Below are 24,538 nucleotides of genomic sequence, written 5' to 3'. Positions count from 1 at the left end.
AAAGTACTAGGCAATAAAAATGCTTGTTAACAATAAAGATTCCACGAGCTCCAACCAGGAAAACTGGATTGTTTCTTACGTTGTTGTAAGAGGTATGTCTAGAAATACTCTAAATCTGCTCGTGCACTTTTTTTAGTCCTGCCCCATAGAATTAGTCCTTTAGAATTTAGTCCTATACAGTTGCAGTCAGAAACATCTATTTATATTCCTTCCTATTTATTTTGGAAGCTCTACCAGGAGATTCAGCTGTATCTATCAGCTGGGGGGAAAAATTAGGGCAGGAAAAATTTGATTTATTTGTCCACGACAGGGAGAACTTTGAAATATTCCATGTCGTCATCGCAAATGGGTGTGTTTTACCATATGGGGAGCAGGCTACCTGCCAGAATAGTCCATGAGTGGCCAGTTGGTCCACACAAATAACTCTGCCATCCCTCTTCTTTGTCCTATTTTGTGCGCAATTCCTATTTCGGGATCTGGTGGACTGAAGCTTGCTTGATTGACAGATGTGAGCTGTCAGCAAAGTGTAAGGAAGAATCGAATTACTTAAACCATCTTGTAGCATATAAATGACAAACGAAGTCAATGGTGTGGATGTAAGTCAGACCTGCCGAACTACCTTACACTTTAAGTTTGCAACATGATGTGCAGCAGAGGGTAATGCATCAGAAGAAACTGGTAAGCGACTCATTGTGGAGGTGTACTGCCGCATCCTAACATCTCACCCGCAGCTGGCTAAGAGCTGAGACTGGGGTTTCATGTCCAGGTGTTAAAACCTGACGTAGAACTGAATTTTATCAGCTGGAAAGACTGAGAAGTATTGAAATCGTTTATACTCGGCACAGTGTGGAGAAGTTCAGGAGGGCACAACAAATATGCTCCTTCGGGACGTTTGTGTATGCCGGAGGGCAAAGGAAGAAATTAATATAATGATCAGTAACATGCTCAAGGTCGCAAAGATAGTTACACTAGACCTCGGTAAGGATTAGGGCTCTTGATTTCCTATCTGGTATAGCATGTTTACGAAAACATACCAGTATTTCTTGGTGACGTGATTTCCGAAAGGATCCTCCTCCTCTCTTTATTTTTGGAGACGACAGGCTCTAAGTCTTAGCTCTCAATAACAGTTTATAGGCTACGTACTAAACTTTTTCTATTCTACATACACTCTTACTCTCGGAGAAGTCATCTTTAAAAATATTCAAGTTAACATATAAATAGAAACAAAAACATTGCACCTCCTATGATGTCCACTTTACAAAGATGTATTCTCTTTCAAAATTTTGGATGACTAATAAAGTCCTTTTTATCCAATTATCACTCTATTTTCTTTAAGCAAGTGTGTAGATAACCTGGCTAATGAAACATTAAAATGCCATTTTTTGAAACTTGATTGCTGATTGTTGGAACCTTTTTACTTCATTCTCAGTATCTGTGAGCGCTCCACTTTCCCTTGGTATACTTCAAACCACAGGACTCGGCAAAGCACCCAAGTTCTGAGTGCTGCTCCAGCGAGACAAGCTTTGCCGTCCTGCCGCGCACACCATCACCGTCTCATTATACACCATCTCAGACACTCCGTCTCATTAACCTTACTTTTCCCACTTGTGCACTGAAAGCAGTATCTGCTCCACATCCTTGATTCTGTGTAAAACCCAAAACAATGCCTGTGCTTTCATGAAACTCTCTCAGATGACAGGGAAATATGGCAAATTTCAGTCCCAGGCTCCTTTTCCAGCTGTGCCAAAATAGAAATTAAAACACCTTTCTGCACATTTGTTCCTTCCTGGTTGTTAGACTATAAAGTAAAAGGCAGTAACAGCATATGCCATGACAATTTACCATAGTCACTAACAGTATGGACTCTGGGTGTTTAGACAGTGAAACTCCTAAAATAACTTTGTAGGTTTCTTATGTATTTGATTTCATCGTATTATTTGACTGTGACAGCCTGTGAAGACTTCAATTGTTTTTTAATTGAATACTGTAATTTTAAGTTTTGTCTCTAGTTTTCAGAAACATTTTTCATAATAAATTCTTACATTGAACAAAATATATTTTCCTTATATTCCTTTTATGTTATGTACTCATTTATTAACATTTATTGATTAATGATAAATAAAAAGTTAACAAGGTTTTCGCTTAAGGGCCTCTGAGATGTTTCTAGCAGAACCATGGATCTTAGCTTGTATGCCCAAAATCTAGCTGAGAATTGAAAATTGAAAACAGAATCCAAAGTGCCTCCTAATCTTTGGTCTCAATACCATTTCCCACAAGCATTTTTTTAACCACTTTTTGAGGTGTGATTGACATGTAAAAAGCTGTACATATTTAATGTATACAACTTGAAGAGTTTGGGGGTAAAGGTGCACCTGCAAAACTATCACCACAATCAAGGCCATAAACATATCCATCTCCTGCCAAAGTTAGGTAAAAAGCATAAACAATGAGTCTCAACCTCTCAGCTGACAGCTTACTTTTATGGGAGATGTGCCTTTGGTCAAATTTGTTGCTATTTGTTTTTGTTTTGACAGGCAAACCATGGAGATTAAGTTTATTATTTTTTAAATTTCAATAGAATTCTTAGACTAAAAGCAAACGTAAATAGAAACTGTCAAAGTAAATGTTCAAAACTGAATGCTATGGGCTAAGTTTTTATGTCAAATTTGAAAAACTGGACTCCAGTAAAATTAGCAGAAATACATTGCGTTAATGTGAATAGGTAATTCCCGTTTCTTTGAACAAATAGAATACTAGCAATTACAAAGGAAAAAGACCCTGAATATAGGACAGATCTATTTTCAAATGCCTATGAATGATATTCTGAGAACGAAAGGTCACTAGTTTTGCGCATAATTGGCAGTCCACTGACAGATCATCTTTTTCAGTTTCTGTCTCTTAAATCAAATACGTTTGAAAGGTCTGACACATGTCCATCAATGTCCTTTTCTCACTAGCACAGACCCTTAAGGGGAAGTGAAGGGGAGGGCCAGTGAACATGTGGATGGGAAGGGATACAGGATGGTGGAAGGAATGCTTAATCTGAAGAAATGTATGCAGTTGAGATTAATAGTTTAATAGTTTTGCTTTATTCTTGTTGGACAAAAGACCATGAAGGAAGTGGTGGGTATAAACTCTCGGGGGAGCTTAGTGGCAACAGTGGGACTAGGAAGTTGGACATCCTAACAAATCTAGTATCCAGAGTAAAACATAAGAGACTCAAAAGTTACAGGTTCAAAGGTAATAAGAAATTCAATTGTTTATACTGCAATTGGTTTTAGATTTCATTGTGCTTTTAAATTCATACACATTTATAAATGTATTTAACTCAACATTTTTGACTATATTTCACCGTAACAAGAGGTTTTCATACCCAACTTTAAAGATACATTGAAAAGAAAATTTAAATAAAAATAAATTGAGAATTTTTTTACATGTAGGCCTTTTAAATTTAAATTTTAAGTTAATAGTTAACTCTGTGAACAGCTATCCTAACAAGCCAGATTTGAGCTTAAAATTTTGGCAGAGAGGTCATTGTTTTAAGATGATCTTTAGCCTTAAAGCCACACAAAAACACCTGTGTCCAGATTACATAGGAATAGAGTAAGGAGAGTAGAAACCTTAATTCTAAATTCTATGCGTAAACTGGGAACAAAGTTCAAAGTTTTATCCAATTTACAAACAGGATCCTGTCCACGTGTCATCCCTATATCACCAGTATCTGCTCAGTTCAGGAACATGGAAAACATATCATGCATTCCACACATAATTGATGCAGGAGCCTGGAATGCATACTGCTACATTGATTCTCTACCTTTATTAAAAATTGTTTTATTTAAAGTCACTAAATCACAGACCGAATTGGCAAATATATCATTCTTACCCCTTATTATTTTTTCTGATCTTTCGTTTCTTAAAAAAGCTTCACTGTAGTATAACTGGTAAGGTTTAAAGAGAACCGTTCCAGTAAAGACTCTGACTTGACTGACAAGCGCGGCTCATAGGAGAGCGTCTGATTGCCCTTCATTCTAGGGCTCAGTCAGAAATCAGCCAGGGTGTAAGACAGCGCTTCTCTCAAGGAGCGCTGTTCACGCAACATGGGAAGTGAGTCTGGTATTCTTGAGACTCAGTCTATTGAAAAAAGCAGAAGGATGCTCGAGGTGGCTCTGATGACTTCTGAACCTCACTCACCCTTTGTGGTCTCAGGGCTTTTAGAAAGAAAGGAAGGAAGGAGAGAAGAGGGAGAGAGGGAGAGCCAGGGAGAGAGCAAGGGAAGAATGAAATTGTTTCCATATCTCCCTGAATTTTTCTTTTTCGGTTAAAACCCGCCTATATTTCCTTTCAGTGTTCACTCCTGTTTCTTTCTTCTCTCTTGTTTTTTTAAAATTACTCATTAAAAACCTGATCATGAACAGGAAAATAAGCAAACAATGCTTCATAATGTAGGAATAGCCAATTTATACTCTTTGGTGGTGTGGAAAAGGGCTAAGAACTAGTTCACTAATTCTTAAATTTTCTAAAATTCACTAATTTTAAAAAAGAGCACTCCTAATTGATTACAGTTCCATGTAATATGTGATTTTAAAATTTTTCAATAGAAGGAATTACACAAAGTTTAGAGGACAATCAAAGAGGAAATAATGCAATATTCAGTGTATTCCATAGAAAAACATTTTGGGCTTGTTTACTAACGGGATGAATCAAAATTTTAAATATAAGATTACTGCTCACAGAGAAAAAAAGAAGAAATAAAAGCAATTTACGACTTTTTCAAATGTATGAAAGTCACATTTCATCTTTTATCAAGAATTGATAAAGATAAAGAAGTAGGTTTTAGCTGTAACTGAGATATTCAGGTTTGATAAAAGAGAAATGTTTTAAGCGACTGTAGTAGACTCTGATTGACTGCCTGGCTTTCCTGAGAGAATATAAATTTCAGAGGCATGGCAGGGGGCAGGGACTGGGGGAACTGAGTACCTACTGTGTGCCAGGCACTCTCCTGAGCATTTCACATACATCGGTTTATCTAGAACTCACAGAAACCCATGAGGAAGGCATTATTTCCTCGACTACTCATATAAGAAGACTGAGGCTCAGCGTTAACCCTAAGACCCTATATTCAGATGAGCAAGTTCCAGAGATGTGCTGTCCAGCCCAGTGCTGTAGATAACAATAATGTATGGCGCACTGAAAAATCGAAGAGAGAAGCGCTCACTCCCCTTCCGCGCCGTGGATAACACTCTTTGAGGAGGGCGTCTCAGGGCAGCTTCGGGGAGCTGCCAGCCCCAGCGCCCCTCCTGCTCTTGGCAAGTGTCCCCCATTCACTTCCTAGGGCGTCGACATGCGATGATAAATGCTTTTGGCTGCCACTTATCCTTAAATATGAACAAGAGTCATATTGAATAAAGCCTCAAAAATGTAACTGGTTCTTACGTTTCCTTTTATTTTAAAATTTTACCATTTAAAAATTTTGAAAACATAATGATATATATGATTTTTCATGAACACATCAATGCAATTCTACACATAGTGGTTCTGTGGTGAAGTTTTCTTCTTGTTTCCTTTTCCATTCCTTTCTAGCCATAACCAAACCTTCATGAACCCCATATTTAAAAAAAAAAATTATTGTCTTGTATGTAATCACACAGGGAAATATATTTTATATCTCTGAATTTAAACACCCAATCCTACAAAAGTATAGATAAGAAAATTTTTTTAAAACCCAACTCGTAATGTTTGTGTGCAACACAAAAAGTATTACATGAAAAAAGGACAGGAAACAAAAAAGGGGGCCGGCCCCATGGCCCAGGGGTTACACTTGTGTGCTCCCCTTCGGTAGCCCAGGGTTTCACCGGTTCAAATCCTGGGCGCGGACATGGCACTGCTCATCAGGCCATGCTGAGGTGGCGTCCCACATACCACAACTAGAAGGGCCCACAACTAAAATATGCAACTATGTACTAGGGGGATTTGGGGAGAAAAAGCAAAAAAAGAAAAAGAAAAAAGGAAACATTAAGTGAATCATCCTAAAACTTTGCAGACTTGGTATACCTTATTTTTTCTCATTGAAATGACTGAACTTTTAAGTGTGTTGACACGTATTTTGGAATATAGGAGACAAAGACTCAGAGAAAGCTCATAAAGAGAAACATGGGCCTCCCAGGACAGTATGCGTAATCTGATTCTTAAAATAAATGTGAACATGTTTGTTTTAATTCCTTCTTATGACACCTGCAATCATATAATTTATTTCTTCCAGAAAGATATTACTGTTAATAAAATGGATGCCTTCTTTTATTCTCCTAATCCTGTTTGCAAAGATAATGTTAATAGGTTGAGTAAAAGGAGTTATAGCTATTTTTCTGGATCTGAGTTTTTGTATTTATCACAAATACTGCAGGCTTGGGTATGCTTTTTCCTGTTAAAAGCAGAATCTGCAAATAAGGAGATGACCCTAGGTGGAGACAGACTTTGCAGAAATCTATATCTAATCCGGCTTCGCTTTAGCACAGATTTACTTGGAGTTCCGTTCCAAAATTCCGGGTGGAGTCTCTCTTCTGCACCATTAACTAACCAAATGCTGTAGGACTCCCCAGGATTCCACAACTCACTGGCCTCCCCAGATTAGACGGTCTTAGAGTCTTATCAATAATTTGAAAAAAGAAGGCAGGCACAACAGCATGCTTACGGGAGATATGACATCCTAAAACTTCTGTGGAGTTATTTGAGGAACCACATGAGATAAGACTCCGGCCGTACTGCAGTCTACACTAAGAATCCCTGGAAGTTTGTTAAGAGAGTAACTATTTTTGTTAACTTCAACTTTTTGAGTTTTATGCCATTTTTTCTAAAGCATCATCATCTTTATGAGTCTGTCCTCTTTGAAATCATGTTTTCCCTGCTTTAATAATATGCATGTTAATTCTGTGCACTTGATTGTATCTCCTAGTTCATAAATGAAGCAAAATAAAGTAATAGGAAAAAATAGAAAACAAGAACAGAAGGCACCTGGGAGATGAGCTGGTGATTTCTAATCTCCTTGACACCCTTAGGACCGCACCTGTCAGTCATCTCCCCTCCTTCATCAGATATGTTTGAAGTAACAGCTTTTAAAATTAAGTACAAATTTAAAAGTTCTGCTCTGTGAAAAGCAGTGTCAAGAGAATGAGAAGACAAGCCACAGATTAGAAGAAAATATTAGCAAAGGACATAACTGACAAAGGACTGTCATCCAAAATACAAAAAGAACGCTTACAACTCAACAATAAGAAAAGAAACACCTAAAAAATGGGCCAAAGACCTTAAACGACACCTCAACAAACAATATTTACAGATGGAAAATAAGCCCATGAAAAGATGCTCCACATCCTATGTCATCAGGAAAATGTAAATTACAACAACAATGAGGGGCCGGCCCTGTGGCATAGTGCTTAAATTCATGCCCAGGGTTGACTGGTTTGCATGCTGGGCGTGGACCTACACACTGCTCATCAAGCCGTACTGTGGTGGCCTCCCACATACAAAACAAAGGAATATTGGCACAGATGTTAGCTCAGGGAGACTCATCCTCATCAAAAAACAAACAAACAACAATGAGGTACCCTCTACACCTGTTAGAACGGCCAAAACCCAGAACACTGACAACAGTTGGTGAGGATGTTGAGCAACAAGAACTGCCATATACCGCTGCTGGGAATGCAAGATGTTGCAGTCACTTTGGAGGATAGTTTGGCGGTTTCTTACAAAATTAAACATACTCTTACATACAATCAAGCAATCATGCTCCTTGTTATTTATCCAGGGGAGTTGAGAACTTATATCCACACAAACACTTGCACAGGGATGATTCTGGCAGCTTTATTTGTAATCACCAAAACTTGGAGGCAACCAAAGTGTCCTTCAGCAGGTGAATCGATACATAAACTGGTACATCCAGACAATGGAATATTTAGTGCTAAAAAGAAATGAGTTATCAAGCCATGAAAAGACGTGGAGGAACCTTAAATTGCTATTACTCAGTGAAAGAAGCCTATGTGAAAAGGCTACATACTGTAGGATTCCTACTCTATGACGTTCTGGAAAAGACAAACTATGAAGACAGTAAGAAGACCTGCGGTTGCCAGGGGATGAGGGCAGGGGGGATGAATAGATGGAGCACAGAAGATTTTTAGGGCAGTAAAACTACTCTGTATGAGACCACAATGATGGATACATGTCATTATACATTTGTCCATACTCTTAGAATGTATACTGCCAAGAGGGACCCACAGACTCTGGTGGATGATGATATGTCACTGTAGGTTTATCAATTGTAACAAATGCACCATCTGGTGGAGATATTGATAATGCGGGAGGCTGTGTATGGGGGCGGGGGGGGGGGGGAAGAGGTATATGGGAACTCTCTGTCTCTTCAGCTCAATTTTGCTATGAACCTAAACCTGCTCTAAAAAATGAAGTCTACTAAAAAAGACTAAGTATGTTTGTATTATTCAAGAAAAGAGAGGAAGGTAAGAAAAGGAGAAATTAATTCTGAAGAGTTTAAAATACACCCTACATTCTTTATGCTGTGCCAAAGAAATCTAGAGGACCTTAGCACAGTGTCTGAAACACAAAAAGCCATTAATAAATGATAGGTATTTAATTTCTTCTCCTCCTCCTTTCTGGCATACATTATTGGAAAATGGGATACAGATACAAAAAAAAGTTTTGATAATTAAAAGCCTGTTATTCTGAGTTCACTCAGTCTTTTGTTCAGCAAGAATATATCAAGTATCTAACGGACGATGTCTCAGCAGCTGTGGGTGACATTCTCCCTACCTAACTAGCTAACTCTCCAGATCCTTTAAATTTGTTATCTACTTAAAGGTATGAATTGTTTACCCACCTCTGTACTGACAGTGTGTAGCACAGCATTTGGAATATATTAATAAATGTTAAATTAAGTTGCATAGAAGGGTTTTGGGGGAACAGATATAGATCATTCTAATACACCTAAGACATCGAAGGCACAATTAGGCTGTACCTGTGTGTGAAGATAAATGGGACCAAAATTTATGGGCATTCATTTTAATCATTCTTTCAGTTGTGCTGGTTTTCTTTTTCCCTGTGATACAGGGTGTAGAAAATAGTTTGATTAAAGCTTTATAATCTTTTCTTAAGTCCTTGCAGCTGCAGGAGCACGTGGTAGCCACGAACAGCTAGGTCCTTCCATTGCAGTTCAAGCCATCCCAGGTTCTCACAGATATGTGCTATCTTGTGTTTCCCTCTGAGAGGTGAGGGGAAAGCTGAGTGAGTAATTGTGGTTATTTCAACTAGGCTTAACACGGAGTTCACTAACTATCTAGGGTACACCAAAGTATCCCGATGTGGAAAGGCAGAGAGGCGAGATGTCATTTAGAAACTAGTGCTCTGTTCTGGTGGGCACATTCAAAGATGTCCCCTAACTCTGGTCACCATTTTCCATCGCCCTGGCTTACAGAATTTAAAATAATAAGATAGATGATAAACTTGTTAATTTTCAAGCTCATAGGACCACCTGCATTGTCAGGAGACCAGCCGGAGCTTTTGAACAAGAAGCCGTTGACATCTCAGCGAGATACTCCATCCCTCACTGCTCCCTGACAAGACACAGCCAGAAGCCTGCCTCCTGGGAAAGTCAGAAAGGACACCAAGGGGTCTTTGCTCTTGGTGGCAAGATTTTCTCCACATTGAAATAGGGTGAAGCTACCTTAGTGTTTTAGAGGGAAGTGGAATTACGAGGCTTTACTTGTCTTTGAGCTCAGGCCAAGCACTCCAATATAGACTCGGGCCAGAACTTGACAGTTTGCTAGCCAAAATTCACATAACTACTATTTAAAAAATTGCTTGGGTTCTCAGTCTGCTATTGTCTCATTTGAAACAGCTCCCTTGGGAGCCCAGTATGGGAGAGGGGTGGAGACTCATAAGAATCTGGCTCTAACACCATACGATGACCATAAAAACTACTTCAGCTTCTCACTAAAGTGTCATTCCTCTTCAGCAAGGGACATGTTCTAATGTAGAGTAATCAAAGTGAAATCTTAAGCATTATGAGCTCAACCATCTAGAAATACAAAAACTACAAAACAGTATTTTCTTGGAAATTTAGGTTTTAGCCCAGATCTATGTGATAATTTTTAAAGAAATAAATAAAAAAATTGAGATTTAAAAGTGATAAGAACCTCTTAATACATCCACAAATCTAGAAGTTTAAGGACCAAAGATGCTGAATATATGTGGTAGAAATAAATGTGTGAATGAATGAATAAAAAGAGAAATGGAAGATGAGTTGTCTTTGGAGCAAGGAATCCTAGATTTTTTTTTTTATTGAACATCCTGCCAATAACAAGACAAAGGCCATGGAGAGAGTTGTGTATTACTCTCAGAAATGGTTTCACATCACAATGAAAAGTGTTTGCAGAAGTCCTGTACCTTGAGTGAAGCTTCACCCTTTATTTACGCAGACAGGCTCTTTGGTGTATTTATCAGTCTACTACACTCTCAGAGGGAAGGGCTCGTCTCCTTGGAATTTTCCTACCTCGACACGTGGGCAAAGGGCTGCTCCACTGGCCGTTGCTCCGACACTGGGCTCGTGAAGCACCCTGCAGCAAATAGCCGGTGTTGCAGGTGAAGTTCACGACATCGTTCAGGTTGAACTCAGTGCCGTTAGTGAAGCCATGGGCGGGGTTCCCAGGGTGACCACATGTGATGGCTATGGAGGAAGACAGGTCCATGTCATTGTCAAAAAGTAAACTGGGAATTCTTTATTAACAGATATACAGGTATGTCAAATGTATGATCTAAAGGATTTTCACTTAGTCAGATATGTTACAGATTGTATTTATATTTGGAAGGGAATATTGGCAAAAAGAAGCATAGGCTGAACCCACAGATTTTTAGTATAATTGTGGAAAATAACCAACACCTGGCAAATATACTTTCTTCATCAAAAATGTTATTATTTCTTACTCAGGTCATGACAGAATATCAAGTAATTTTAAAATATGGCAGTGAAAAACAAGAGATGCTAAAATTCTTATATTAATCACAAGTTTTGACTATTTTCCCCATAGTAGACACCAGGTAACTTAGAACTCTCATTTTGAAACATTATAAGGATTTGGCTGATAATTTAAATTGTGCACATATAAATTATTCCGATGTCAATTTAAACATCATGAAATTAGCAAAAATAAATGTGCATGCTCAAATAATATTTTTTGACAATCTTTATTGTAAGATCCTTTGAAACGTAGTGAACTGTCATTATGTCATGCCCAAAATAATAGCAACACAAATCATGAAGATATACTTTCTTGGCCCTTTCAAAAGAAACACATTACAGTCATAAAACCGATGTTTTCCCTCCGTACTTATCTTGTCAACATTTTTTCTTCTAAGTAAAGCTTTCACGCCTGAACTTTGTACATTTACCATTCACTCGCAAAGATAGGGCTTGTCACTATCCTGTAGTTACATCAACATTTCCTTTGTTTAATTCACAGGAAGATAAAGAATATATTAGGAAAAAAAACCACTGGTTTAAAATACTGGTCAACATTTATCTTTGAAGTTATATGGTTTGAGGACAATCATTACATATAATTTCACCTGTTCCTATTAAAGGAATGACTGCTTACAAAACTATCCGTGTTCTTGATGAAACAGTGACAGAAATACAAAACGACACAGAAGATTAACAAGCGTGGCTATTTTGGGGAATCTGCAGGCTCACACTCGGCATCTTCACCCTCCCATAATTAGCTTCTGTTTCCACCTTGTTTATCCTGTGATAAAGGCAGGGAAAGTGAATGAATGTATGACATCACTCGTCCTGGGATCCGTTTGAGATGATTTAACAGGCAAATTAAATGTGGACAGGAGACTGGAGGAGGCCTTGGAAGGAAACAGAATGGGAGAAGGATCAAAAAGAATTGGGGAAGGGGTGTCCGTGTTGTCTCAGCTCTTTGGAGAGTTTCGATTCTGTTTCACTCTGAAGATTAAACATGACTGTGTTGTGACTTAATCATGAGAGAAAATGTGACAAAAGGAAGCGCCTGCTGAATTAGTTCAGAACAGCGTACTTACGGACACAAACGGGAGTCTGTCCGGACCATTTGTGGTCTTGCAGGCATATCCGAACAGAAGTTCCAATGAGACGGAAACCCGGATTGCACTGATAAACCACAGTGTCCCTGTAGCTGAAGCCGTCTCCACTGATGTGACCGTTCACGATCGGGTCCGGGGACCCGCAGTGGCCAGCTAACAACAGAAGAAAAACCAACAAAAACAGTTCTGAGAATTTGTCTTTTATAAAAGTACTACATTCAGAATTTGCTTGCCTTTATTGTCAAGGGAACATCAGCATTGAAAGCATAATTTATTAGATTTTTCCCATTTTTATATGTTTTTATTTGATATAGTTTTTCTATTCTTTTTAAAGATTCACCCTGAGCTAACATTTCTTGCCCATCTTCCTCTTTTTTTTTTCCTCCCAAAAGCCCCAGTACATAGTTGTATATCCTAGTTGTAAGTCCTTTTAGTTCTTCTATGTGAGCTGCCACCACAGCCTGGCTACTGACACAGGAGTGGCGTGGTTCCACACCCAGGAATTGAACCTGGCCCCCCAAAATGGAGCACATTGATGGGGCTGGCCCTGTGGCCGAGTGGTTAAGTTCGCACGCTCCACTGCAGGGGGCCCAGTGTTCCATTGGTTCAAATCCTGGGTGAGGACATAGCACTGCTCATCAAACCACGCTGAGGCAGCGTCCCACATGCCACAACTAGAAGGACCCACAACAAAGAATATACAACTATGTACCTGGGGGCTTTGGGGAGAAAAAGAAAAAAAAAAATGGAGCACATTGAACTTTAACCGCTAGGCCATCAGGGCTGGCTCGGTTTTTCTTTTTAATTTGTTCATTTTTCTCAACAATTTTGGGTAACTTAAGTAATATTTCAAATTGTTAATGTGTATTTCCCCAATTATGGCTTCCCCATTTATTTCTCTTACTTATTTTTCTTATTGAGATTTTATGTTATTTATCTTATTCTATTTCCAAATAAAAGCCAAAAGAAAGGAAGATACACTTGGGACTAACATGGATTGGGTTTCATAACCTATTGAATATGAGTAGTAAAGAGAAGGACGACTGGGATCTCCAGCAAGAGAGACCAGAGTGTTAAACTATTTGTGAAATTCCAAAGGAAGGACAGATATCAGAAAACAAGTTCAATCTCCAGGAGGTACATTTGAGTTATGTTTGAGCTGATGTCTACGTGAAACTGGCCTGTAATCAGCTGAAAATGGAAGTCTAGAGTTCAGGGGAAAGGATGAACCGAAGAGAAAGTAGATTGAGGAGAAACAAGATTAGAGATGGAAATTGAAACTAAAGGGTGACTAAGTTTGCCCACAGAAAGCACGCACAGTGGGAAAAGATAAGGCCTGAAGATGGAATCAGGATGAACCCTAATCCTTAAGAGGAGGTAAAAAGCACCAACACGAAGGAATTGGAAATGGAAGAAGATAACTGGCAAACACGGTGTTGAATAAAGGTCAAGGGTAGGGAGCTTCCAAAGGGAGAAGGAAGGAGGACTTCCAGTTCCTTGTGAGTTGAGGGATGGAGTAGTGACAGAGACCCTGCCTGACCAGCCTTTATTCGGGCTCCTGAAACTTTTACTAGGCTCATCTGCGCATTTCCTTGTAAAATCCGCTTTTAGTAAGAACCCTGCTAAGTTGGTTTAGCAAGAACTTCCCATCCTTAATATCTGATCGCCCCGATATTTAATCAGGTTCCTCAACCCCATCATTCCTCTAGGTGAAGTCTGATCACCCTGGCCTGACTTCAGCTAGAATCCTGTGAGCTTGGTTCAGCCAGAACGCCCCTCACCCCTGATGTTTCCTCTTAGTAATTTCCCATCCATGACTCCACCCTGCACCATTGCTACAACCCACTGGTCCGTGCTTCATTTAGAGTTGAGCCCATCTCCCTCTTCTGTAAAATCCCATCATAGTGGTCCCTGTACCTATTGTGATGTCCTGAATAAAGTCTGCCTACTGTCTTCAACCAGTGTCATGAATATTATTTCTCTTTGACAGTAGCAAGGTGCTGTGTGGTACAGAGAACACTTGGAAAGGCAGCATCCAGTTTTTCTCTGTCCATTGGATCTTCTTTTTGCTCTCTGGTCCATTCTCCTTCCTCTTTATCTCTCTCCCTTTGCCTTCCCTCCATCCTAACCTCTCCTGCTCTCTCTCTCCCTTCATCGAGGATATGTAAAGAGTATGTTATTAAATCAACAAAATACGTAGTATTGGGAGTAACTGACATTAAAAGGATCTGTGTCACCCACGGTTTGGGATAGACAAGAAGAGAAAGGCATTCACTATGAGTTCCTCAATTATCCATCCAAAACTCGAAGCTTCTACGGGGAGGTAGTGATACCAGGCTGCAGAGTAACCAGTGTAGACTTCCCCTGGCCATTTACTTCTAGAATAGAGCACACGGCTGTCAATGCTTTACGCAAAGTAGAAAACCCCCAAAGCTGAGAAAACTGTCAAACTGTTGTCATGCCACACCAGGGCTTAACTTCACCATTCTGGAAGAATTTAAAATAGGAATCTATATTTCTGCTTAAGACAATGTTTAGCAGCACTGTCTTCTCCCGAGTTTGAACTGAATCTATTATCAGCAAGGTGACTTTGCAGAGGAGACAGGGAGAAAAGTGCATCAGTGGCTAGGTACCCCTGCTGGAACAACATCTCTGCCCCAACGTTCATAAGAGGTCAGGTGAAAAAGACATGCTACATCTGGCTGACTTTTTGTCACGTGGGCAGGTTTTTCATTCAGCCAGATCAATTATGGCAAGAGACCAGATCACTTCCCTCAAACCCAGACGTGATAGAAGCAGAGAACTCTGAGGATCCTGAAGTTCTCTATGAGTGGAAGAAAGACCCTCCGATGCTGTGAGTGTCGTCACAGGACACTGACATGGGGGCCAAAGAGCTCTCCCCCTCCCCAAAGGCTATCATTTGCACAGTGTCGTCTACTAGGTAGGAAAATGGCGCCATTGTTCCAATCTTGGTGACAAGGACCAGCGAAAGAGCCAGAGCTGCTGCACACAGGCTTGCCACAGAGACCTGGCCACTTCGGAGTTGATAGATAAAAGATCTAATTTCTAGAAATGTGTACCAGAAATAACACAATCAGATCTTCAAAGAGAGAGTGGTCCACCTGACTCCTGTTGTTATTCTAGATAACCTCCACTACTTTTGGGGTTACTTCTGACACCTATTGCCACTGCAGGAGGAGGGGATTTGGGGTGCATTGTGACAAAAGGTCTGCATCACTTTATGTGACCTGTTCAGTCTCACTCTTGATTTGGACAAACACGACTGGCTACACTCACTTTTCAACCTTAATAAGTATTTCTTTCAACTGAGATTTTAGATGCCAGGCCCCAAGGTTTTGTGTTTGTTTTTGTTTATTTAGCTTCAGTAAACAGAAGATCACCAAACGTTTTTTCACAGGCAATTCTGTAGCCAATATAACTACACCCAGGAAACAGAAGCACGGGTTGGAAATATTTCCATTAAGTGTGGAAAGAAAATCCCAGAGTGAGTTAAGTATACGGTCTAATTATTTTTATATCAATCCTACTCGTGAATTTAGTAATCCGACACTAATCTGAACCTGATAGCACCAATTAGCAAAGAGCTGAGGAATGAGAAAGAAGGCTATAAAATGGTAACTTTACAGGATTTTTAATTCAAAGGACACACATACACACTCATACACACACACACACAGCTTCCCCCCTTAGGAGTCCCCATTTTAAGGTCACCTTTTCTCTGTGCCAGTTTGTATCAGCACAAACACTAAATATTGGTCTGGGGATTAGAACTGAATACATTTATACATTTTTAGGAAATCTACAAATCAAATATGCAACTTTTGTATTTGCTTTGTGATTATTGGTACTTATTGCTAAAAATAAAATAATAAGCATTATAAATAAATACCCTGTACCTGTAGAAGAATTGGAAATGCAATCTGCTTTATTCTGCCCATTCCAGGCAATAACACCGACTTGGGCTAAAGTCGGGCTTTTTTGGCAGTGAATTCCGAAGCCAATTTACAAACTCCTCTTGAGTGTTAACAAACGGTCATGAAAATATCAGATGCATCAGATCCCCTGATATGTAGGGAAAGCTCTTATTAGCATTAAATCAATGGATCTGTTTAAATCTCCAGATACGTACATATTAAAGGCACACATTTGGAAACCTACAGAGGAGATTTTTTTCTCCAAGTGTAATTTCTAGGGGCAAGGCTGAGCAACTCTGCTGAAGTCAGAGAAAACGTGATATCTTAGAAAGCACACGAATCTTTCCAAAGATATGCCAGCATGGGGCTTGATGAGCATACAACAATTTGTGTTGTTAGTAACAACATCAAAGTCACTGATGCTACAAATTACATTTGTATCAAATCTGTTTGACAAGGGCAATTATTTTAAGTCATATTTGAAACAAAATTTCAGGCCAGTACCACGATTTGGGTTGTCTCTGGGGCTTTCGGGAATCCTTCATCTCTCCCTTTTTTTGTAGTTCCCCAAATATGCCATGCTTTATCCCTCGGTTGGCATACACTGCCTCCTTTGCCTGGAATTTCCTTCCCAACATTGTCTGGCTGTAAAACGTCTATGTGCCCTCATAACCTGTCCTGATCTACCCTGTGCACGCAGCCTTCCACAAACCCAGAAGGAATTACTGCTCATTTATACTCACCTCAAACATCACCCTGATTTTAGGTTTCGCTGCAATAGCAGAACCCACCTCTAGCATTATCCATTTAAAAGACCCACACTTCTAGATTTTTTGTTCTTTTGTTTTGAATTCAGCAGATAGAAATATAGTTTTTTCTTACCTATTTATCTCACTATTAGATTGTGAGTTCCAAGAGCAGTGTCATGTTCTATACACCAGCATTCAGCCTGTGCCTGACCTAGAGGAGGTGTCGGCAAAAGCATATGAATTATTTTCTAGGATCATGTCGCCATGTTAGTCCAGGCCCTCATCATTACTGACAGCAAACAGCACTCTCTCAGAATATGCTTTGTTCAGGCGGACTAAACTTCCTGCAGCACCGGGACCACCTCCTGCGCACCATTCTGCAGCCACGTGGTTGCCACTGTTTCTGAGGTTCTTAGTTTCCGGGGTGAATTTATTCCATTTCTGCTGGTGGTTGGAATTCTGCCTATGCATTAAAGTGGTTTTCTCCATATCGCTTCCCCTGCTGGCCTCTCGCTCCCTCTCCTGGATTTCTGAAGCACTTTATCTGGCATTCATTAATCCCAACTTTTTATTAAAGGTACTTGGTATTTATCTTATTTAGTCCTTAGATTATAAACTCCAGAAAAAGAAGAACTGCCTTCTATTAACCTTTACATCCTTTGCAGTATTTCCTGAGGAACTAAATGAATAGCATTAGATAACATTTAGAAATATAGACAGAAGCACTTGTGGCGGGGGAGAATATTGTGACATTTATCTCCCAGCCACTAATAATGCATATGTAAAATACAAGGATTAGCACTGCTTCTTTCCAAATATTTCACCTTCTCTGACTATGATACAGCCTAAATTTTACACTGAAGATCGTACAGCAAAGATGAAGTGGGTGTGGTTAATCTTCCTGATCTAATACCATCTTTTTGCTGTAATGTAAGCATTAACATAATCAGTTGTTTTATTAAAATTTTTTACATGGATCTATCATAAAACGCAAGGCATTTGAAGAACAGTTTCCAATTTCATCCTCTAAGAACTATGTAAAAATATGGTCTAACAATACTATTTTGAATCATGTCATCTAGCTGTTTTAGTCATATGAATGTCACCATGATATTGTATTTACAAGAGAATTCATCACCTCATAGGCCATTAGAGTGCAGCAAATGCAAGCTTATTTCAAATAACAATCTAATAAAAAAGATAATGTTCTTTACGTGGAAAATGTCTCAATAGATCACTGACATCTTGAATACTAGAGATTGAAGAGGTAACAAAGTGGGAGAGATGATGCATTCTTATGTGTTGAAAAAGTCTAAATGACAGAAATCGTATCAAAGGATTCGTGCAGGCTCTCCAACAGGAGACCTGGATTACAAATGCACACCCTCGTGTAGCTGGTGTGCTCTCTATCGGGCTCCGTGAGCACTACCACAGGGAAGACAAACAGGAGAAAATAATTAAGGTAGCACGGAGATCATAAAACCTCCCTGGTGGATTGAAGGCACCTGATGAGTAGATACAGGGTCAGCATTCTTAGAGCCTAATTCTCCAGCCTAGAGAGATGTGCGGCATTGCACAGCACAGACGGCGAAAGAGAACAAGTCCTTGGCAATTCACAGAACTCTGGAAACCCCACTCATAAGGCAGGAATGACCACATAAGGGTGGGCTAAATGTTTACAAGAAAGTACTCTGATGCACACACATATGACTTTGCCTAAAGTTTAGCTATCATGATGTTCGCACACAGGGCTATCTGGCTTTCCTTACTCCATCCTCTCTTAAATGTTCTGGCTTAGAATTCAGACTACAGACCTCACACAAAGCATAGCTTCAGTTCTGGAATGTTAGGCAAAGAAAATCACCCTTCATCTCCTTAAACACAGCTGTCCTACAGTTAACATTCTCAAGACTCACACCATGAATGTGTTGTCCATTCCTGGGTGTAGCCATTTCTGCTGCAATGATCATCAAGGAATCTGGCATGTTCTTCCCTGTTGGAAGTTACTGGAAATAACCATCATACTACAGCTAAAAATATGATCCATGTTCCACTTAAAATAGAAGCAACATCTCAGACAAAGTATTCTTTCTAGCTACTCTAAAAATAAACAAGATACCTCACACACAACTTGCAAAATTGCTTTTGTCAAAGTATTTTGCATTATGATGGGAAGCATGGTGGACATAGAATCAATAATCTTCAGAGTCCAATGGAACTCTATGCAAGAACCTACCAAGCAGGCGACTGCCTTCTCCGCAAACTCTTCATTGCGCTTTTAGACAGATCTAACATTTTGAAAAATAAATAACGGGGAATATTTCTTATATTGAGTCTGAAAACTATTTTTCTGTAAATGATGTCTGCTTTACAAACCAATGAATGGAAATATGCATCACTAATGTCATTAACAACCCCAGTCTTTGTCCCTTGCAGATGTATTTAATTAATTTTATTTTTTCTTCTTTTCTTTTTCCACCAACTGAGCCCTGAGGAAGACTTAGAGATCTCAACACAGGTCTTCATGGTTGGAACCACCCATCAGTCGGGGCTGGCACTGATATGAAAACAATTTACCGCAACTAGTTTATTCCATTTTTTACCTAATAGTATTTCAAATATTTGAAAATAGCTCTTTATTACTTCCTAACTTTTCTTTCAGCCAAAGCGATGATCACAAGTTTTCCAACCATCCCTCAATTATCATGGTTACCAGATCCTTCACCACAGATACATACTAATTCCTCAATAGCCCACTTAAACTATTTTGCAGAACTGAAATCATCATTCTGGATATCAACTACCTAGGCAAAGAGAGAATGTGATGGACACTCTTCACAAAGCTTGGACACCATCAGCATCAGAGCCATCTCTTTGCACACATCCATGTGTGCTATGATTTCATAATTTTCTGCTCATCAGGTACATTTGAAGTTATTTCATTTTTCACTTTGAGTGAAATTTTACATTAATTCCATTATTTTTTATGTATTTGGTCTCTCATTCAAGTTGAAGAGTTCCTGAGTCTGTCCTCAAATACTTATTTTCACTCTTTCAGCTGGTATTATTGTACCCTTATCCAAGATATGAACAAAAGTTTTGTAAAGGACTAGAGTGAGGAGAGAGACACACACAACTGGAAACCTGCTTTCAAAATCACACCAATCCAATAATCAACATCATCCATCACCAACCAACAACACCATCCATAATCAACAAAATCCATACAAGCAATTTTTCAAAGCCTTAATATGTAGCCTATATTATACTTCCTTGACTGTAAGAGTTGTCATGGAAAATCTTGATATACACGTTGCTGAAAATTCAGAAACAGCACTTCTAAAGAGTATTTCTAAACACCCCTCTAGGAGTAACGTCAAACAAAGATGGATCCAGACTTACATGTTATTTTGCAAAACTATATTAGCTCGTCATAAGTACACATCACCAAAGACCTTATAAATAATAGGTTTGATTATCTGCTCTGTGCATCACCAAATTAACAAATCCGTAGTTTATGACAGTTAGCTTCTTTTCTTTTTGTGTGAAAAATCACACCACATATTGATCTAACTCTAGGGGACTTCTTTTAATAATGTACCACAGGGGCGCTGCCAGTGACTCAGCAGTCTCTTTCCCAGGAACCTCAGCTCACACAGGTGGAATTCTCCCAGGCAGGAGACTCAACTTCACCTGAAACTTTGAAGTCCTCTTTGAAAGACTCTTTCTCTTTGATAGACCCCTTCTCTTTCTTGGGGTCCTAGTTTCTGATATAAAAGTATGCTCTAACCTTTGTGTTGCCATAACAGTTCTTCTAGACAGAAAAGACAAATGAAGGAGTAGCTGAGCCCTTCTGCTTTATTTCTCTCAACGCTATTAATACCAACTCCAGTGAGTGAATTTGGTCCTTATTTCAAACACCACTTAGAGATGGTCCTTACAATTTCATATTCCTGAATAGTCTTCATTATTTCCTGCTCATGGTGAATTTGTCCTTCAAGACATTGTCCTTCAACTGTGTTTCATTCTCTTAAATACGTTGTAGGGTAGTTGCTTTGCTTGCAAATTGAATTTATTGTAGGATAGCTGGGGTAACTGTCTTTGTCTCTTTGGAAAATTTCCCATTTCCTCCTCATTGGAGTGATTTGTTTCTCAAACACAGAATTTTTGGGATTGTTTTGTTTTATTGAGGGGACATCTCTTTTAGAGTTGAAACCATGGGATCCCATCTATTGTCTTCTAAATTTTTGGAAAATATCCTCACTGACTGCCTCCATTGCTATTATAAGTCATTTCCCTCCATGTCTGGTTTACCCTCATAGGGTCCAGATGAAACTGGAGGTCACCCAAGGCCATTTAGCTTGGTAGAAACCCAGAGAAATTTTCAAGAAATTCATAACTATGGAAACAACGCAATAATTCAAATGACAAGACATGGAAAGAAAATAATAGCACGATTAAACAAGATAAAGGTAGGCAAGAGGCCTTGGAGAAGCACAGAGTGAAGGACAAAATTAACCATGGGGAAACACTATGGCACTAAGCACCTTTTCTGGCAGGTGCCTTGGGGCGTGGAGTAGTCCAGCACCAGAGGTCATTTGACTTCTCATTAACCAACACATTCCACCTCATTGATCAGAATTAGCACAAGAGTACACTGGCCTCTTTCATTCTATCTTTCTTCTGAGAGAGAAAATGATTGGCGAAGGAGCATATGATTTGCTCAAATACACTAGTTTATATCCTAATGTTAACAAGTGTTCTGTGGTCAAAATGCCTAGGTCTAAATGCTGTTTTTAATATTTGTTGCCTTTACAATGTTGGGCAAATTCCTCATTGCTCTAAGCTTTTTCTTCTTTGTGAAGAGGATTAATACGCACTTCCCATATGCTCTGATGAAGATTCAATAAGATAAAACTCAGAAATACCTTGTACATTTTAGGTCATCAATAAATAATATCATTCAAATTATTGTATAGAAATAGAGCATAAAGTTAATTTTTGGACTATGGAGGTAGGTATCCAATATCTACTCTATCAAACATCTATGCCAGATTTGCGATTGGAGCCTCTGTTCCCTTTATCTGTTCGAGCATTTCAGAATCTTCTCTAGCACTGATGTCAGCTCTGTTCTCCTCCCTGCGTACCCCTTCACCTATAGTCTCTGTTTTGTCTCACGCACAGATTGATGGGCCCCGTGGATATGTATTCATGCTGGGTTATACTAAGTCATCTACTCATCAGTGACCTATGATACAGGAAAAGATTATCCTTCATTGCCGTATTCTGTGTATGATGAATCTTAAAACTTCAAGTTTCAGTGGTAGCTGTGAAACTGTATTTACTAACTTATTAAATCTTTATACTAAGTTTATTACCCATATTTTCAGTCATCAGTTTGTAAACATATGCAGCTATATGTCATTTCTAGTCCTTTTCTAATTGTGCTTTTTTCTTTTAAGTACTCTGCCTCCTTTGATTTTGTTACTCCTTATATGCTGTCTCCAAGTTCTACGACACTAATGTTTTCTACACTATAATCTGAACATTTTTCTTCCTCTTTATTTTCAGTTAAATTCCTTCTGAGCACTCCCTCTTCCAAAAGATCCTAAGACATCTTGCATCCCATTGAGGCCATACTTTGGAGCATCTTCATCCATCCAATTAGTCAATACACATCTCATGCTTTCTACTCCAGAGTCCCAACCTTTGGTCAGAACACCACAAAATAGACAAAGGTTTATTTGCAACCAATAAGACTCAACCAGACACCATGGTCTAAAAGTTATGTAAATTCAAGTTGCCACTTAAACCCCCTGAGGCTACAACAACTGCCTACCTGTACCCAGGGTCACCGCAAAGACCAGGGAGATAAGGTCTTTACGAGCAGTGAGGCACTAACCAAATGTAAACTGTGATTACTTTCATCATGACAATTAACAGCAGAGATGTGAGTTTCTTAGATCACCTGCCTGGTTCCCGTCTAACACGCCAAGTTTCACTGAAGTTAACAGCGAAGACCTGCCCCAAACCATAGCTGCCTTTAGGAGAGGGCTCACAACGGCCAATTTCATAAAAACATTTCAGAATGCATAGAAATTCTCAGAAGCACTAGGAATTCTCAACATGAAGTACCACACATATTCCAGGGACATTCCATAGGCTACTGAAAACGATAATGACTACACTCAACAAGAATATATATACATATACATATACACACAGAGTATTCTAGCAGAATTCGTAGAGGTATTGTAGTAATTTAAAGGAAGAGGATGTCATTTCACGGATCAGAGTAAGAACCTCCTTTGTTTTGCTGGCTGCTTTCCTCTGGGATTACTACTTTACTACAACCTTTTTGCTTCAAATTTCAGTGTTTCTTCAAATTCTCTCAAGTGAAAAGAACATATTTTTACTATTCAAAATTTACTGGTCCTGGCTTAACTTCTGAGGTGATCTAGCCAATGGAGAGTCAGAAGCTTAAACTTTCCAGCTTCTACGGCTTTTGAGCGATTACAAAATTATTGAGATCAAAGAGAGGGCTCGAAAGGACCAAAGGCAGTTAACACATTTTACAAATTACTTGGAGATCTAAAGGAGCATTAGAAATCATTGTACTTTAAGCTACTTATTCAATGATTTTCATACATTTATTCAGAAGATTTTTCAGTGGGAAAATTTTTAGCTCATCTTTTTAAATTATCATGCAGAAAATTTTAATCTTTGGGAAAAAGAAGAATAAATTATTGTGCACACATTTAGTTTTAAATAACTCATTGTACTTACATTAATTGTTATTAGTGTCACTTTAATTTGCTGACATAATTTTAAGTTTTTTAAACAGACAAAATGTGCAATATTTTTGGAATTCATTTTTGTGTCTCCTAAAATCATGATGGCATCTGAGTGTAGGGATGTCCTCATTACTCTGTAAAATAGTCTTTATGTCACACAAGGCAATACGTGACCTTCATTTATTGCTCAGATTAAAAACTCCTTTAGCTGGCCTGGTGGCATAGCAGTTAAGTTCGTATGCTCTGCTTGGTGGGCCTGGGGTTCATGAGCTCAGATCCTGGGTGCGGACCTACACACTATGCCTAGTGGTGTCCCACAAACAGAATAGAGGAAGACTGGCACAGATGTTAGCTCAGGCCCAATCCCCCTCACCAAAAGACAAAAAACAAACCAACCAACCCTTTAGATACTTAAAGAAAAAGTCATATAGTGAAGTACAGCATTATTACTCCAGCTAGGATTTGGTAATATGGTCAGAGTATTTATAGCAAGAAGTCTTGTGCTTTGCTCAGCCATACTCTATTTTTAAGGTTTATTTGAATTAAATAAGTGCCAGATGATAGATCAGTTTACCCAGACATCGAGTTTCAGAACCGCTCCAGAGTCCATTTGCTAAGCATTCTCTGACATGAGACCCCACAAGCGTGTAGCCCGTGTTACATGTAAATATGGCCGTGGCTCCGTAAACTGTCAACGTTCCAATCTTGTTACCATTTGGGGGAAAGGACAGGCTTCCACACGAGATAACTAGAAAGACAAAAAAAAAAGGGAATATTATTTCGAGTCTGCAGATTAGGCTTTAGCTTAAAAATGATGAAAATCTTCAGTCTTCATTTGCATTAAGAACTTAGGGAAAGGATGTCTGCTTCAGCTTAGACAGATCAACCATCTAGGAAGCTTAATTTCCCTTCTCTTATATCCTTGTAAGGAAAC

At 39.0% G+C, this 24,538-nt stretch overlaps 1 protein-coding gene across 2 annotated transcripts in view; it reads right to left on the bottom strand.

Moving 5' to 3' along the window:
* Positions 1 to 24,538, bottom strand: part of CSMD1 (CUB and Sushi multiple domains 1) — a 1,833,881-nt gene that overhangs the window by 51,697 nt on the left and 1,757,646 nt on the right. For both annotated transcript variants that reach the window (XM_023630572.2, XM_023630573.2), the window contains exons 52-54: positions 24,179 to 24,352; positions 12,106 to 12,279; positions 10,556 to 10,729 (exon numbers count right to left, since the gene is read on the bottom strand). In XM_023630572.2, coding sequence (XP_023486340.1) covers positions 10,556 to 10,729; positions 12,106 to 12,279; positions 24,179 to 24,352 — 522 coding nt within the window. The remainder of the gene's footprint in view (positions 1 to 10,555; positions 10,730 to 12,105; positions 12,280 to 24,178; positions 24,353 to 24,538) is intronic.

This window comes from Equus caballus, chromosome 27 (genome assembly GCF_041296265.1).
Source record: "Equus caballus isolate H_3958 breed thoroughbred chromosome 27, TB-T2T, whole genome shotgun sequence".
Classification (NCBI taxonomy): Eukaryota; Metazoa; Chordata; class Mammalia; order Perissodactyla; family Equidae; genus Equus; species Equus caballus.
The sequence above is the reverse complement of the archived record's forward strand: the minus strand, read 5'-3'. Positions and strand labels throughout refer to the sequence as shown.